The 18,434-nt window shown below is 44.5% G+C and overlaps 1 protein-coding gene across 14 annotated transcripts in view; it reads left to right on the top strand.

Annotated features, from left to right (window-relative positions):
• ABLIM1 (actin binding LIM protein 1) overlaps positions 1-18,434 on the top strand; it is a 440,123-nt gene that overhangs the window by 358,453 nt on the left and 63,236 nt on the right. For 6 of the 14 annotated variants that reach the window (XM_068257412.1, XM_068257404.1, XM_068257403.1 and 3 more), the window contains 4 exons: positions 1,303-1,347; positions 8,010-8,045; positions 8,982-9,111; positions 17,038-17,160. In XM_068257412.1, coding sequence (XP_068113513.1) covers positions 1,303-1,347; positions 8,010-8,045; positions 8,982-9,111; positions 17,038-17,160 — 334 coding nt within the window. The remainder of the gene's footprint in view (positions 1-1,302; positions 1,348-8,009; positions 8,046-8,981; positions 9,112-17,037; positions 17,161-18,434) is intronic. The other 8 variants (XM_068257407.1, XM_068257410.1, XM_068257409.1 and 5 more) reach the window with 3 other exon arrangements.

Genomic DNA, 18,434 nt, shown 5'->3' with positions numbered 1-18,434 from the left:
CTCTGGGAGAAATGTATTTCTTATATGTATATTTTTAGATGTATTTTACATTTTAAAATTTTTTAGTTTTATAGTGGTCCTTTAAGCCCAGCACCTATACTTCCTCAAGTGTTCTCATTAGCAAAGAGACGTTGCCAAGGTTTGGGGCAGACATCCAGGAACACAGGCAGCTGTGCGGTTGAGACAGGTAGTCTGCTTAAAGAGACTCTGTAACCTCAAAAACATCCCCTGGGGGGTACTCACCTCGGGTGAGGGAAGCCTCCGGATCCTAATGAGGCTTCCCACGCCGTCCTCTGTCCCACGGGGGTCTCGCTGCAGCCCTCCGAACAGCCAGCGACAGACCCGACTGTAAAATCAATATTTACCTTTGCTGGCTCCAGCGGGGGCGCTGTGGCTGCTTTCCGCTCCGAACTACATGGAAATGATCTCAGTCGGGTCCGCTCTACTGCGCAGGCGCCGGAAACTTGCGCCTGCGCAGTAGAGCAGACCCGACGGCAATCGGGTATTTCCGTGTAGTTCGGAGCCGACAGCCGTCAGAGCGCCTGCGCAGGAGCCGGGAAGGTAAATAATGACGTCATCTTGTACAGAGGGCTGCAGCGAGACCCCCGTGGGACAGAGGACAGCGTGGGAAGCCTCATTAGGATCCGGAGGCTTCCCCCACCCGAGGTGAGTACCCCCCAGGGGATCTTTTGATGTTACAGATCCTCTTTAAAGGTGGCGGGACACAGCAGTGGACCATATAGCTGACGACCCTGGAATGTGGTTATGAGATTTTAGGGTTTGTGGATATCTTCAGATGGGCATCTGGGCACTGCTGTAGTAGCAGCTTGCTTAGCCAAAGCCAAATGCTTTTCTGCTACCAAACAGAAAGGCATTTGACACCCTTCGGCTTTTTGTCGTTGTGATGCGTTTTGTGCCCCGAGGGGGACGCAGACCTGCCAAACGCAGCCGACAGGAGACGGTACATGTTGCCGAGACATCGGGATCTATCGCAGCGTTTTTGTGAACGACGCAAAAAACAAAACCGACGTTTAAACAACCATTTCCATTCATTTGATCCCTTTAAAACAATGCTTTAGTTGCCCGTTCGAACTGCCACATTTTCCGCACATGTGATCCAGCCCTAACTGTTCCTAGAATGGGACATTAATCCCAGACAAGCAATAGGTCTCATTTTATGTCAGCCATGATATGTAGTGAATGCACACAAGAATGTTTTAGTCCATCAGGTCATTTGTGTTTGTCGATATAACATATATTTTTGGGCAATGTGATTAACGACTAGTCACCTCTCACCAACAGCCTCCGAGCCCCAGAAGTGACAGGTCCTCTGCCACCGATGAGAGAGTAAGTCAGGAAATCCACTCCAGAGACCTCATGTCTGGACATTAAACATAGATCTCTCTAGCTCTTTCCAATCTTACAATCATGTTTACTTATTATTCTCACTCTTACCTTATTCTGTGATGTCTGCCAGTGGGGGGCGCGGTTCTGTGTTCTGCTGGTAAGGCAGGGCAAGACGTGAAGTTATAGGAGTTGCATTACCATTTTTGCCTTGAATCAGGATGTAGACATTATAAACCGGTAGGAGTTGTTTTCAGTGGAACCACTCCTCTATACTAGAGACTGATGACAATGATAGGATGTCTTTAGGAGGCATGGTTTCAATCAGGAGAGGTGGTGCACCACTCTGCCCCCTGCTGCTGGGGCTGCCACATTGCAGTGGCCATTTGTCTACAGACACATGGGCATTAGTGTGACTTTTAAACTGGACCCCCTCAGCACTCTATATATAAAAAATGTATGATATGGTGAGCCAATACCAGGAGGGGAACAGTTATTTCTTGATTACAGATATTCAAATCACATACAGAGGGGATTGTCACTAAAGCACCAATGAAAGGCTAATACAGAAGGTATTTGGAAGGCTCTCTGGTGCAGGGACCCTGGTGGGGTCACAACATCTGTACTCCCTATGTATCACTGCAGGGGGCTGGGCTCTGACTGAGGGGAGAGGAAGTCATTTCACAGTCCTATTTGTCTGGAATCCCTTCCCTCCCCCCCCCCCCCCCCCCCCCCACACACACACACACACAAAAAGACACTTACAAAACAGTTTAAAAGGTAAGAGAATCTTGCCTCAGGATTACTCATAGTTTAGGGTAAAAAAAAGTGGTAGTTCATAGGTATAAAAATAAAACAAGCAAAAAACACATACACCAGACAGCACATTTCCCGCACCCAAGGTGTTTCAAGCCGTGCGATAATTGGCCTAAGACACAGTTTACAGATCTGAGGAAGCTGATTGACTCCTGTGAAACGTGTTGTCTGGTGTTTAGTGTTTTTTTTTAACAAACAAACTAGAGGGTAGAGTGATATGCGCAGCTGTGATACAGAGAAATATGTGGCTACCTAGACACAGCTGCACTCTCACCCTCTGATGCTCACTCATAACAGCTCATTGCCATCACATCAGCGCTTTTATTTATTCATTTATGTTGGGGTTTTTTTTGGGACAGTAAGCTAAAAGAAAATGGCATTCCTGGAATGTTTTGATTTCCTGTGATGAGCCTGGAAGGCTGTAGAGTGGGAGCCTGGGCATGGGTCCGGGGGAGGAGTGGGAGGGGGGGGGGTGCACGGGACAGGATGTGTTGCCCTCACCCTGGTGATTGGACTCTCGCTGGAAAATTCATGCTTTCTCACTATGCCCTCCCGACACAATGACATTTGCAGCGCTCTGGATTAATGAGAGGCGGTCAGGGAGAGGCAGCCATGCAGATGATGCACAACAATGGCTCTATGTGGGTCAGCATTCCTCTGCACTGACTGATGCTGGGTATTTGGGTATTTCAAGAGGCGCTGATGTCACCTTTAGTAGAATATTATTCAGCACAGCATACTCGCTTTTATGTGAATTATCTTGGTTTCAGCATGAGAATCACTTCCTATATCTATATACTGTATAGCTGTATATTGTTATGTAGCCTCGTCCTTCCTGTGATGTTTACCTTAGGCTGTTATGCTGAATTCTCCCAGTGCATTCTAGGAGACCAGGTGTTATATCTGCTGACTTCGAAACACAAACATTCCACAGTGATGCTCCTGCCAGCAGTAAAGGTGGCCAGATTCACAGACTGGCCAAACGATCACAAATGTTTGTTTTTATTCGGGAAATGCCCTGCAGCTTTTTTGGAGCAATTGCACTTCAATACAAAAGATACGAATGCAATATCACTACCCTAACATACGAAAAATGTTTTGCAAATCGCTTTGCAAACGCAAGCAATTAAAGAAATGCTTCTTAAAGTGTTGGAAATCACTCTAGAAATCATTGTACAAAATGCTAGCAAATAACTGGGTGATTGCAATGGTGTTTTGCAAACGCAAGTGGGTGACCAACCTCACTGAGATTTGGTTCCTATATAGAATAGCAGTGCTGGCACCACCCATCCACATGGAAGGCAGAAAGCAGTCATTTGCTGGTTTCCAATCAAATTCCACATCGGGTGACGCTGCTGTCCAATTGGACTCTAGGTCAGTGATGGCTAACCTTGGCACTCCAGCTGTGACAAAACTACAAATCCCATCATGCTTCTGCCTCCCTGAGTTATGCTTAGAGCTGTCAGAGTATTGCAATGCCTCATGGGACGTGTAGTTCCACCACAGCTGGAGTGCCAAGGTTAGCCATCACTGCTCTAGGTTGTCATCTGTGTATGCTTCACTGTCTGACCTGCAAAGACGTCTACATCATTTTATGTATGCTCCGGCCCCCCAGCAGTCTGAAGTATGTTGACCCGGCCCTTGACCCAAAAGGTTTAGGGACCCCTGCTCTACAGTGATTCACTGATATTTGGTACTCTACAGTGATTCACTGGTATTTGGTACTCTACAGAGATTCACTGGTATTTGGTACTCTACAGAGATTCACTGAGATTTGGTACTCTACAGTGATTCACTGATATTTAGTACTCTACAGTGATTCAATCAGATTTGGTACTCTACAGTGATTCACTCAGATTTGGTACTATACATAGACTCACTGACATTTGGTACTCTACAGTGACCTACTGACATTTGGTACTCTACATAGACTCACTGGGATTTGGTACTCTACATAGACTCACTGGGATTTGGTACTCTACATAGACTCACTGGGATTTGGAACTCTACACAGACTCCCTAAGATTTGGTACTCTACATAGACTCCCTAAGATTTGGTACTCTACATAGACTCACTGGGATTTGGAACTCTACATAGACTAACTGGGATTTTGTGCTCTACAAAGTGTTGCTGAGACTTAGTACTCTACAGAGATTCACTTTGATTTTTTCTTTACAAGGCAAACCGTATCAGTAAATGTAAGCTAGTTCTTCCATTCGGTTACATGTGGGACATTTTAGACCAAAAATCTTTCAGCGCTCAGGTGAATACCTAACCAATATGGTTCAGTATATATTATCTATAATCAATATGATCAATCAGCTTTGACACATTTACAGTCCTTATATAATAAGTGTACAACAATCTGGGGAATGTGAACAATGCAGTCCTTGTATGCTAGACACAGTTCAATGGGTGCGCTTCTGGAAAAAAGGCTTGAGTCAGTCCTTCCTTGCAAACACTATTTCTATGCCAGACCAGCGCTACGACCATGAATCCTTTTGTATAGATTGTAGCCACCACCAAGGACACCCTAAAAGATCCACACTCACCAGCTGCGATGGGCCATTAGTCACAGTGGCCTTAATCCGCTTGTGGGGTACTTAACAGGCTCCCCATACCCTGTGGCTGACACCACGCACAGATCTTTCCTTATCTCCTTCTTGGGTCATATATACACCTCAACATAAACAGAATCTATCATTGCGCAGATATCATATAAAAACAGATGGTTTATTAAAAGGTTCCACTCACATATTCCAAGCAGATGGTAAGCCTGTGGAGTATAGGAACGGGCTCCACCCCGTGCGGCCTCCCGGGCTGACCGCCGTTATGTTGTTATTCCAGGGCTTCCCTCGCTCCACCACGCCACCAGGTCCCTCTGCTTCTACTCCTCTCAGTTCCGCATGTGGCTCCTCCCTATCGATTTCGTCATACAATGACTCATTCAGGGGACATAGACTCACTGACATTTGGTACTCTACAGTGACCTACTGACATTTGGTACTCTACATAGACTCACTGGGATTTGGTACTCTACATAGACTCACTGGGATTTGGTACTCTACACAGACTCCCTAAGATTTGGTACTCTACATAGACTCACTAAGATTTGGTACTCTACATAGACTCACTGGGATTTGGAACTCTACACAGACTCACTAAGATTTGGTACTCTACATAGACTCACTAAGATTTGGTACTCTACATAGACTCACTGGGATTTGGAACTCTACACAGACTCACTAAGATTTGGTACTCTACATAGACTCACTAAGATTTGGCACTCTACATAGACTGACTGGGATTTTGTGCTCTACAAAGTGTTGCTGAGACTTAATACTCTACAGAGATTCACTTTGATTCGTTCTTTACAAGGCAAACCGTATCAGTAAATGTAAGCTAGTTCTTCCATTCGGTTACATGTGGGACATAGTTATAGACAATTCCTTTAACTGTAATGAGTTTATTGTGTAAATGATGTGAATTTCATTTAGGTTTGCTGGCATAAACCAAAATCCTGATAACTGAGCTGAAACTTCCCTCCTTTCAGAATCAGAATTTATTTCGCCAAGCACGGTTGGACCGTGCCCGGAATTGGGTTTGGCACATTGATTGGCACAGAGATAGTAATAATACAACATACAAGATGATACAGAGTACAACAGAACACGGGCGATACAACAGAACAGGGGTAATTCAACATTTGCAGTAACAGAGGATAGTGAAACTAGTACAACCAGGCAAGCAGTAAGCAAGTAAGCAGGAGCGGCCGCAGCCGAAGTCAGGTATTAGTCCGTAGATGGAAGCAGGGTGGGGGGGTTAGAGGAGTGGGAAGCATTCAAGAGCCTAACGGCTGTGGGGAAAAAAGTGTTCATGCGCCTGGTAGTCTTGGCAGGGATGGACCGGAACCTCCGGCCCAGTTTGAGTCGGCTGAAAGAACTGTGACCAGGGTGAGAGGGGTCGCCCACAATTTTCAATGCTCTGTTACGCAGTCTGGTGTTATAGATGAGATCTAGAGGGGGGAGGGGTTTTCCAATAATCCTCTCCGCTGAGCTGATGACCCTCTGGAGTTTGTATCTGTCGCTGGCGGTGCAGCTAGCGAACCAGACCAGAATGGATGAGCAGAGGACCGACTCGATTGTAGCAGAGTAGAAGGACCTCTGCTACAATCGAGTCGGTCCTCTGCTCATCCATTCTGGTCTGGTTCGCTAGCTGCACCGCCAGCGACAGATACAAACTCCAGAGGGTCATCACTAACTCATACTGGATAATCTCTCAATAGAATGCAGTTACTGTGACTTTCAGTGGGAAGACATGTATGTAAATCGTGTTATTTGTTGTCTGCTCCGGGTTCACCTTCTACACACTGTAATTCTTCTGGAATCCTAACAGTTGGATCTATGTATTAACAACTGGCAACTTTGCCTCTTTCATAATTAAAGCAAACCTGAAGTGAAAATAAACGGATGACATTTCAACAGTTTTAACTATAATGATTTACCTAAATAGGACTTTCCTTGAATCCCATAGTCCTTAAAAATCTTTGGGTAACTGAGCTGCATGATGACATATTGGAATCTCTATTCCGTTCCTATACAGAGAGATCTTGAACTATTGAACCTTTTATATGTTCCCTGCTCTAAAGGTACCCATATATCACTCGATGTATAGGCAGATCGACCATGAGACGGATCCCTCTCTGATGAAATCTGACCAGAGAGGGATCTGTTGCCTGCCCACACACTGCACACCAATTTCTGTACGATTTCAGCATGCAATTTATCAGAATTTGGCCTAGTGCATCCACTTCCTTCCGGGCTGCCCCCCAAAATGTACGTGTCCCCTTGTGCCCATAAAGGCTCAGCTCTCTGCCGGCGGGACTCCTGGCATCCTCCGGTGTCCACAGTCACTGCAGGCACCTGTACCACGTGGCTCTAGTGCACATGTGACGTCACGACATGTGCCAAGTCACGAGGTACCATGACAGCAGACACCGGAGGAGGCCAGCAGTTGCGCTGGCAGAGAGGTGAGTATTTATGCACTACATATAAGCATAGGGAGACACAGATACACATTGAGAATGTTGGTCTTCACAAATTATACCAGCATTCTTTATTGATCCCTTAGATCGATTTTGGCCTAAAAATGGATCAGGCGGCCATGTTTCGGCACCTATTTTCCACTGTATCAATAGAAATATTGAATCCGACGGTCGATTGCCCCGCAATATCGAGTGACGTATGGGTATCTTCAGAGGTTTTTTTTTTACCGCAGCCGCACTGAAGATTTTTCACAGCCACAGAAGAGACCTCTAATTCTGGGCTGTTCAACTGGCGGCCACGAGTCACACACTTACCCAGACAATTTTTTGTGTCAGGCACCCTCTGGCAGGCTCACCTTTTGTTTGCTCTTGGCTCCACCCCCTGAAGCCAGGACATTGATAGTCTGCCCCCTACAGCTGAAAAATCCAGTGCTAGAAACACCCTTTGCCCATGAAGTTGGACAGCACTGTTGTAATTAGTCATTAGTGAGAGAGGCAGTCCTATTTGCCATTGCACAGAAACTGCCATTTACATCCCTGGATTCTTAACCCTTTCAATGAGCAAAAAGGAGCGCAGGCTATCTCTATATAGGATCGGGACTGTACATACACGTTTTTCTTATCACGTCACTTCAGGTATCCTTTAAAATGAATGTGATCTTTGAGAATGTGAGGTAATCAGTCATGTGTTATTTGGTGTTGGGGACCTCTTTCCTGTGAAGCTCCTCCTCTCCAGGCTCCGGTAATGTAGTGAACACTGCAGTTCCCATCCACTAACATCATATTGTGTTCTGTTTCCTGCAGTCACCCAGGACTCTTTCCCCGACTCCGTCTGCAGAGGTGAGTCTGGCAGTCCCTTCTTATCTGTGGTCATATCGTGCCTCTTCTCCCTGCTGTCTGAGATCATATGCTGTTGTCTCTGCCTGCTGTCCTCCTCTCCCTGCTGTCTGTGGTCATGTCCTGTCTCCTTTCCCTGCCGACTGTGGTCATATCCTGTGTCATCTCCCTACTGTCTGTGGTCATATCTTGTCTCCTCTCCCTGCTGTCTGTGGTCATATCCTGTCTCCTCTCCCTGCTGTCTGGTCATATCCTGTCTCCTTTCCCTGCTGTCTGTGGTCATATCTTTTCTACTCTCACTGCCGACTGTGGTCATATCTTGTCTCCTCTCCCTGCCGACTGTGGTCATATCCTGTCTCCTCTCCCTGCCGACTGTGGTCATATCCTGTCTCCTCTCCCTGCCGTCTGTGGTCATATCCTGTCTCCTCTCCCTGCTGTCTGTGGTCATATCCCGTTTCCTCTCCCTGCCGACTGTGGTCATATCCTGTCTCTTCTCCCTACTGTCTGTGGTCATATCCTGTCTCCTCTCCCTGCTGACTGTGGTCATATCCTGTCTCCTCTCCCTGCCAACTGTGGTCATATCCTGGGTCTTCTCCCTACTGTCTGTGGTCATATCCTGTCTCCTCTCCCTACTGTCTGTGGTCATATCCTGTCTCCTCTCCCTACTGTCTGTGGTTATATCCTGTCTCCCTGCTGACTGTGGTCATATCCTGTTTCCTCTCCCTGCCAACTTTGGTCATATCCTGTCTCCTCTCTCTGCCGACTGTCGTCATATCCTGTCTCCTCTCCCTGCCGTGTGTGGTCATATCCTGTCTCCGCTCCCTGCTGACTGTGGTCATATCCTGCTGTCCCCAGTGTTGGGTCCCTGCAAATGCCTGAGTATATCAGTTACGCAGTGTCACATTAATAAGCTGATCTGGCTCTTCGGTGTGCTCTTAGGGTTACCAGGATGGACGGGAACGGATAATTCAGAGATCAACCAGTCAAGGATCCATCAACTCTCCAGTCTACAGCCGCCATAACTACACCCCCACCATCTCCCGCTCTCCGCAGCACTTCCACAGACCCGGTAAGCACCAAACACGGACCGTCATCCGAAAACCTTTCATTTCCAGGAATAGTCACAGCTGGAATACTTCCCGGAGGCTGCTGGTCGCAGCGCAGTTCCCAAATACCTCCCGTAGCTACAACTTTGCTGTTGGACTTTTTCCATGAACTGTCATGCTGGGTACACACCATGCAATTTTCATTGCAGATCCTGTTTCCAATCGAAAAAAAAGGACTCAATTGGACAAAAAAAAAATATACAGCCTACTGATTACCAGCGATCAATCCCAGCTCAAAATTGCTGGAAAATATCTATTGAAATACTGGAGATTGTTCTTTGTGTATGTCCTTTTGATTCATTTTTTGAATCGATATCCATTTGGAAATAGGATCAAAAAATTGTGTACATGTTCGTGTTAGCCTTCTCCTATATCCGATTCTTGCCCAATCTGAATATCGATCTGATCACCCACTTAAAAGACATCTGTTGCGAGAAGAATAGGGAGGCTGCCATATTTGTTTCCTTTAAAACAATACTAGTTGCCTGGCAGCCCCGCTGATCTATTTAGCTGCAGTAGTGTCTGAATAACAACAGAAACTAGCATGCAGCTAATCTTGTTAGATCTGACAATAATGTCAGAAACACCTGGGGCTTGATTCACAAAGCGGTGCTAACCTACTTAGCACGTCTAAAGTCTTTAGACATGCTAACCAGGGTGCTAAGTAGGTTAGCACCGGATTTCTCAATTGAGAAAACCGGTGCTAACCTACTTAGCACCCTGGTTAGCGCGCCTTAAGACTTTAGACGTGCTAAGTAGGTTAGCACCGCTTTGTGAATCAAGCCCCTGATCTGCTGCATGCTTGTTCAGGGGCTGTGGCTAAACGTATTAGAGGCAGAGGATCAGCAGAATAACCAGGCGACTGGTATTGCTTAAAAGGAAATAAATATGTCAGCCTCCATATTTTTCTCTCTACAGTTGTCCTTTAAATCGAATGGGAAGTGAAAATTGCATGGTTGGCATAAATGTGGATGGATACTGATCCAGAGATCTTATAGTGTCAGGAAATTAAACTTATCCATAAATATTTTTACTGTCCAATGCCACATCCTTTATAGGACATTTGAGGTGAGATAGACATGTGTATGTACAGTGCAAGCACACAAATGACTGCTGTGTTCCTTTTTTTTTCTTTTTCTGCATGAAAGAGTTAAACATCAGGTACGCAAGTGACTGTTTCTGTCCGGGTTGGACTGGGTCAGACTATAGCATAACCATCACTGATAAGTAATTATAGCCATAAAACACTTTTCTGTCAGTAAGTGGTTTCTGAGAGCAGAAAAGAGGAAAAAAGGGTCAATAATTCATAGATTTTACCTCTAGCATACTCTAATGAAGGTGTCTTTGAGCAGAGACAATGACACAGTAAAAACGTAAAAACTAGATTTAAATATAAAAAAAAAATAGGTGATCTCAAAAAAAGAGAAGGAGGACAGATACAATTGTTTTTCTCATCAGTTTTTCACCTCAGACGTCCTTTAAAAGGGACCCCGAGCACCTCTCATGTGCATGCCTTTAAGCCAGACGACTTCCAACAAAGTCATGCTATGACTCCTCCAGAGGAGCCTCTTGCAATGCGTGTCACTTCCTCTTCCTGCTTCATTCAGTGATGCACTTCTCTAACAGTGAAGATAGGGGTGACCCGGAAGTTATAACATAGCCAAGATGGTAGCGGCGATTTTTAAATTGAAATTGAACGAAAACTATTTGGTGTAGAGCACAAGCTACAGAATGGTATGCATCTTTAAGTACTTTGCAGTACTGGTTGGAGTCTTAAAGGCATGCCCATGAGAGGTGCTCGGAGTCCCTGTAATCTTTAATCTCCATTAAATCGGTAATTCAGATTTACACCAATATCAGGTGGCTGCCGTGGGTCAGTTCAGTCAGTTGTGCTGAAAGTAAACCTGTAACAGAATTGAAAAGTTTTAGCTAGTGGTCTTGCTACAGCCACATGTAAATGAATATTAACAGAGCCTGTGTTAAATGGATTTCTGGGCTCATCTGTTGATAGCCGGTCACATGACCGATACTAAGGCATTGATCAGCTGATCTGTGCCAAGGCGGATCTCTGTTCAGATGCTGTGGATTATAGCAAATCTTTACTTAAAACAGAATTCAATCTATCTACATATTTAAGTAATGGATGGCATGACTTACAGTGCTGTGGAAAAAATATTCACCCCTTCCTGTTTTCAATTTTTTTATTGCTTATTGATAAAGTGTATTTATTTATGATCTATGAGCATATCCAGTAAAGTGGTCAAACCACAAGGGCAAGTCTTGTGTGAATGCCTGTGAAATAAAGGCTTTGGCGTGGCCTAGTAAGAGTCCAGACTTCAGTCCCACTGAGATGTTGTGGAGGAACATGTTCATAGATGAAATATATCCAGTTCGGATGAAATGAAGCAATTCTGTAGCTAAGATTGGGTTAGATTGTCTCTATGGCAATGCCAAAAATCCGATCTCCTCTTACCAGAAAGTGTTGCTAATAAACATGGCGATCCGAGTTTTAGGGGTTACTTTGTCACATGGGTAACACGTGTGCTTGTCAGTTTTTTTGTTTTTTTTACTTGATTGATTACTTTGATTGATTTAACTGAGAAAGGTGCTGCACTCTTAGATGAAGGTCCTGCCATTTCCTGCCTAATGTAGCCAATTGCTTCTCAGATGATCATGTGACTCTCTAAGGTTTCGGCAGCAAATTTCTCTCACAACAGCGTTGGACATCAGGTTTGTTTAAACCGTGAAGACACCAAAACTTAATTCACGTGTAATTGGTGACATAAGCTAACCTTCAAATATTTTGAGACTGAGTAAAAAAAAAATTCTGCTGATGAGGTCATTGCTGTCTGTGAATTTGTACAATGAGCGTGTCGGCCATGTTTGCTGGTGCATTGTGCTTGTTCCATAACATCATGCTGGTCTGCTATGTTTTATGTACAGTAAGAAGCTGATCTGACCTGCTGAAAATGTGATGTGTAAATGCATGTTGTGGAAGAACTCCGTGAAGCATCACTGGATCAAGAACAAAATCAGAACATTTGTAAATTATTAAAAACTTCTTAAACTAACTCATGGGGAAGCATGTGATCAGTTTGGTCAGGTGATAGATATGCAAGTCTCTGATTTGCTAGTCATGATCATGTGCTAAAAACGCAGGATGTGATCAGCAAATCAGAGCTTTGCAAATCTATCAGCTGATCAAACAAATCACATGCTTCTCTGTGCGTTCTCCTAGACATGACTGTCACTATAGAGGAACTGCCATTGCTGACTGATTTCTAAGAGGCTAGTCTCCTGGCAGTCGTGCTTATCCTGCGACTTCCCACATTGGTGAATAAGTGTCTAGGAACAGGTTAGACTTGATGAACGCTGGTTACAGGTCACTGATTCTATAGGACAGATATAACAGGTTATATATTAGGAATGCAGAAAGTTGGCTCTCTGTGAAATCCTATATGGCAGCTCCAGAATCCAATTTACACAATGAATATGGTAGTACTCACAGTCTGAGGTAGGACTATATTAAACTCCAGCTCCAGTTAAGACATCTGTTGTATTTTGGGGCATTTGATTTCATTTCCTACCCTAACAGGACAAACAAAAGTTTGCCTTCTTAAAACAGAAGGTATTTGCGATAAATAGGTTGGAGTGAGCATATGTCTCCCATGATGCATCACTGCTGAATATGCAAATATTCCTTTGTTGTCCCTGGAAACTAACCACACCTCCAGAACTGCTGGAATGCAATGATGTGTCAGCTTGGTAATTGTACAGAGCTGCAATAATGCAACAGACTGTTTCGAATTGATTGATCCTCATCGGTGCATGGCATGGATTAATGTGGCTCTATGGAGTAGGGCTTGAAACAACCAGAGTTACAGATTACAGAGTTACAGGACCAAAAAAACCTATCCTATCCTAATAGGAAGTGGGAAATGTCTCGACAACAAGGACTGAGGCAGCAATAAGGAAATGTCTTTGTAATGCGGGGTAGTTAGATCCTCTGTCAGGTTTTTATGGCTGTCTATCTCTACCTTTTAGTCAGTGGCTGGAGGATTCACAGTAAAGACGGGGTGGCTAAAGGGAAGGGTAAGAGGGAAAACCTGTACAGTAGGGATACAGACAGTGATAACAACCTTCCAAAGGTTCAAAACCTTCTCCACTGTATCCAAAACGGTCAAAAGTGTCTTAGCTGGAGCTGGACTTTCAGTTGAAGTAGTCTTCAATTATAATTAGCCATTTTTTTAGATTTTATGAGGTAATCATAATGACAGGACCTTTTATAGCAGAACTATTAATCAAACATATAAATCTGCACATTTCATTCTGAACCAAAGAACATCATTAAGTAAGGAAAGTGTGTTTTAGAAAACCTGAAGACCTATATTATCTGATGATGTCTGCTGGCGGCTCTGACTGCTGGGCTGTGCTGCATTGCCAAGTAAAAACAAGTCACGTGACTCCAGGTAATTAGTTGCTTAGCAGCACTGTGTAGGAAGCTACATTCCACTGGCTCCTACTTGTTAGTGGAGGGACATCCTGATGCAATTGAGCAGAAGTTAGTCTTTAAAGGACCATTATTGCAACAAAATTGTAAAATACATGATAACCAGGGCTGTGGAGTCAGTACAAAAATCTTCTGACTCCAACCCCTCAGTTTATGAAACCACAGACTCCGACTCCAGGTACCCAAAATGCCTTTGACTCCGACTCCTTAGTCTAATATTTACCAGGGCTGTGGAATTTGTCCAAAAATCTTCTCAATTTATGAAATCACTGACTCCAACTCCGACTCCAGGTACCCAAAATTGCTCCGACTCCACAGCCCTGATGAGAACACACAAATAAAAAGTACATTTCACCCAGAATAAAATGTACTATACATTTTTTTTCTCCTATGTCGCTGCCACAATAGGTAATAGAAATCGTACAGAACTTCCAGGTGTTGGGCTAGTCCACCTCCTCATGAGGGATTCTCAGGTTTTTCTTTATTTTCAAAAAACAGTTACTGAACAGCAGTTGCTCGATCCAACTGCCAGAATAGTGTGCAAGCAGGTATGGAGAGCTGCCTGCATCTTTGTATTGAGCCTTTCCAGAGAGTGCTTTTTGTAAAGAATAAATGAAATACTGAGAATTCCCCATGAGGAGATGGAATAGTCAAAAACCTTTCAGTTCAGCCAGATTTATACTAACTACAAGTGACAGCAACATAGGAAAAAAGTAATTTATGGCTCATTTTACTCTTGAAGAAACATACTTCTCATTTGTATGTGTTTACATGTATTTTACATTTTACAAATTGTCACGATAGTGGTCTTTTGAAGAAAGTATCCAGGATGAATAAAAAGTAAAAATCTACTTACCTGGGGCTTCATCCAGCCCCTGGCAGCCGTCCTTTGCCCTTTCCACAGCTCTACTACCTGCCAGTGAGGGAGTCCCCTCCAGTACAAGAGGCCTCCTTGCATTTCAGCGTGCGGCTCACGGAGTAGCGCTGATGTCATCCGGACTTTGTTGAGCAGGAGCAGTAGTTCTGCACCTGCGCAGTACAGTCCGGACGACATCAGTGCGACATGGTAAAGCGCAAGCAGATGCCGACCTGGCGAGGTCGACATCTGCACTGGAGGAGACCGGGAGCCACCGGAGCTGTGGCGAGGGCGCACAATGGCTGCCCCAGGTAAGCAGATTTTTACTTTTTATTTATCCTGGACCTTCGCTTTAAGAAAGTGAAATACATGGAACTGTTCATTGTATTACAACCTGTTTACATGAATATTATCTCCATCTGCTTCAGTTACTGGTTTTATATGTATTGTACATAATCCAAATAGTGGACATTAGTTCCCTGGGAACCTTCAATAGCACAGTATGGTGCAACTCTGTCCCTTCCCATACTCAAGACATTCAGAGAACCTCAGTCCTCTTTTGCACTTTCATTATATGGAAAGAGGATCTCAGTCCCTGTCGCAGTCCCTACTTTACATATGGCTGATCTCAATCACTTTAGAATAGGAAGGTGTACCATCAGAACGTCTGCTTCAAAGTGTCAGAACTCAATCATCGATGTGGTTGGAGGACAAGACCAATAGGCACAGTCCCCAACACTGGCCAGTTTGGAGTATTCACCTTCTAGGTTGGAAGAAGTCTGGTGTTTCTCTAGGTGCACAAGCTCTTCAGACAGATAAAGGTGACTGTTCCAGTAGGCCTTGACCTGGACAGCCCTCTTTGGATTTAGAGACCGTAGCCACTGGTTGGAGGAGGGGAAACCTCACAATCCTTTAGGTCCCATTACACTCATGTATTCTGGCTCCCTGAGATTTAAAGGAACCCGATGTGAGAGACATATGGAGGCTGCCATATTTATTTCCTTTTAAACTATGCCAGTTGCCTGGCAGTCCTACTGATCTTTTTGGCTGCAGTAGTGTCTGAATCACACACCTGAAAGAAACATGCAGTTAATCTTGTCAGACTTCAGTCAAACACCTGGTTTGCATGCTTGTTCAGGGGCTATGTCTAAAAGTATTAGAGGCATCAGAAGAACAGCCATGCAAAGTGCATTGTTTAAAGGGAAATAAATATGTCTCTCACCTCGGATTCCAGCCTCGATTCAGACCTGTATTCCTAGACTTGGTTCAGACTGCTTGTTAAAATGGAAGGAGAAGCCCCGCAAGAACTCTGTGTTGACCTTAGTAAGGGGGCTTTTTAGGACCATTGTACTCCCTTACACACTCCAATGAGTTCTGGGTCACCATGAGCTTGCTGGTTAGTCTGTACCTCTCGGTGTTACAAGCCCTACTCCATAGAGCCAAATTAATCCATGCCATGCACTGATGAGGATCAAACAATCCGAAACAGTCTGTATGCATGTTGGATTATTATGGCTCTGTACAATTTAACAAGCTGACACATCATTGCATTCCAGTGGTTCTGGAGGTGTGTTTAGCTTCTAAGGGGACAATGGTTAATTTGCATATATTCAGCAGTGGTGCTCTGGGAGACATCTCGAGCTCACTCCAACCTGAATTATCGCAAATTCTTTCTGTTTTAGGAAAGCAAATTTTTGTTTTTCTTAACATCTTAGTAAGGGGGCTTTTTAGGACCATTGTAGTCCCTTACACACTCCAATGAGTTCTGGGTCACCATGAGCTTGCTGGTTAGTCTGTACCTCTCGGTTTACAAGCCCTACTCCATAGAGCCAAATTAATCCATGCCATGCACTGATGAGGATCAAACAATCCGAAACAGTCTGTATGCATGTTGGATTATTATGGCTCTGTACAATTTAACAAGCTGACACATCATTGCATTCCAGCGGTTCTGGAGGTGTGTTTAGCTTCTAAGGGTACAATGGTTAATTTGCATATATTCAGCAGTGGTGCTCTGGGAGACATCTCGAGCTCACTCCAACCTGAATTATCGCAAATTCTTTCTGTTTTAGGAAAGCAAATTTTTGTTGACCTTATGGAAGGTTGCCCAGCTAGCGAGGATAGTGGCTATGGGGCGACATCTTGTGTCCAAAAAGCAAACTGCAACTTATAATTAACACAGGTGCTTAGGCTTTTTGAAGCAATAGTTTCCCATTGAATTCTATTCTTTGGTACAGAATTAACTTTTGATATTTATTTTGTATTTTTGCCTGTGGCTCTGCTTCTGATTGTCTTTGGCGGAGATATCGAGGCTGCTGCTTTAACCCTTATGTTCCTGTAACGTTTTTAAGTTCTTTTATTTCTGACTGTATCTTTTGCCTAATTTAAAACTTGGAGTCCTCTGTTCTCTCCCCAGATCTGTCTCTTATTTTGTTCTGTTCTCTGTTTCCTCTCCTGTTTCTGTCTTTCTGTTCTGTCTCTTCCCCCCTTTCCCTGGCTTCCTCTTGCCCCGCCCCCTGGCAGAGCTGTTGTGTACTGGTGTTCAGCAGCGCTTCTTTTCCACCCGCACCGGCAGCTTTAGCTCCACCCTCAGCGACTCCCGCCCCAACTCCCCTTTCAGACATCACACGATCCTCCATGTCAAAGGTAAGCGGACCGGTCACGCCAGCGCTGAGGGGGCGTTATTAGCTTCCCTGTGGAAGAAGCTAATAGGTTGGCGGTCCAGTGTCTGAGTTGGGAGGCTGCTCCTTTGCTTGCACGCTGTCATGGTGGCTGCACTACTGAGACCTAATCACCTTTTTTGTTTGTGTCTGAGATATTGCATGCTTAAAGGAACAGTTCACTCTAACATGATGTTTCACTTGTAGGTGAAACATCCAACACCTAACACCGAAACATCAGTTTTGAGTGGAGTAACCCTTTAAAAGAGATGTGTGAATCACAGATGACTTTAAAAGGACCAGTATATATCCAAACTGCCAGTAAATGTTATGTAAGAGGCATCATGACCCCATTCAGAAATACAGGAGCATTAGTTCTCTTATCAGCACAAAGTACAATTTTGCTTGAGGCACCTCACTGCATCGAACACAAATTCTCCACTTTGGCTGATTGCTGAATCAGTATCATGGAACAGATGCAAATCTAAAGATGTGCAGCATCTGTCACTGAGACGAATGCTGCCACCTAGTGAAAGTGGGCCCTCAAAGCCGCAGGGACACCCATACTATCCCAGGGTAAAAAGACATATACAAGTAGATAAATAATTATGCTGCTTACATAACATATGTATTGTACTGTCCACGTTTTGATTTCAGTGAATTTTATTGAGTAAATACAGAGAAACCAGTTTCAGGCATCTTCCATCTTTACTGCCTCTGACTGAAGCCAATCCTGATGTAATTTCCTCCCTTACTCTCGTTTTACTCATAAAAATTGCAATGTCACATCTAGCTTGCTTTGTGAAAGTGTACCAGGAACAATATACAATAAAAGTTTTATACATACCTAGGGCTTCCTCCAGCCCCGTGCGCACAGAACGCTCCGACGCCGCCGTCCTCAGTCTTCTGTATCGCCGGTACCGGGTCCCATAACTTTGGCCAGTCGCGGCCAGTCTGACACAAGAGTAGTTTCCGTATCTCTCTGGCAGCTGCTCCTGAGAAGCAGCTGCTGGATAGATACGTAGAGAGCGCACTTCTGTTGTGTCAGACTGGCCGCGACTGGCTAAAGTTACAGGACCCGGTACCGGCAATACAGAAGGCTGAGGACGGCAGCATGGGAGCGATCCGTGCCCATGGAGCTGGAGGAAGCCCCAGGCATGTATAAAACTTTTATTTTATAGGTCTCTGGTTTCCTTTAACACGTGTGAGTACAGCATAGATCTTATTTCAGCAGCTTTACACTGAACTGCCCTTAGGCGA

The sequence above is a fragment of the Hyperolius riggenbachi genome, chromosome 10 (assembly GCF_040937935.1).
Source record: "Hyperolius riggenbachi isolate aHypRig1 chromosome 10, aHypRig1.pri, whole genome shotgun sequence".
NCBI classification, from domain to species: Eukaryota; Metazoa; Chordata; class Amphibia; order Anura; family Hyperoliidae; genus Hyperolius; species Hyperolius riggenbachi.
This window is presented reverse-complemented; position numbering and strand designations above follow the sequence as displayed.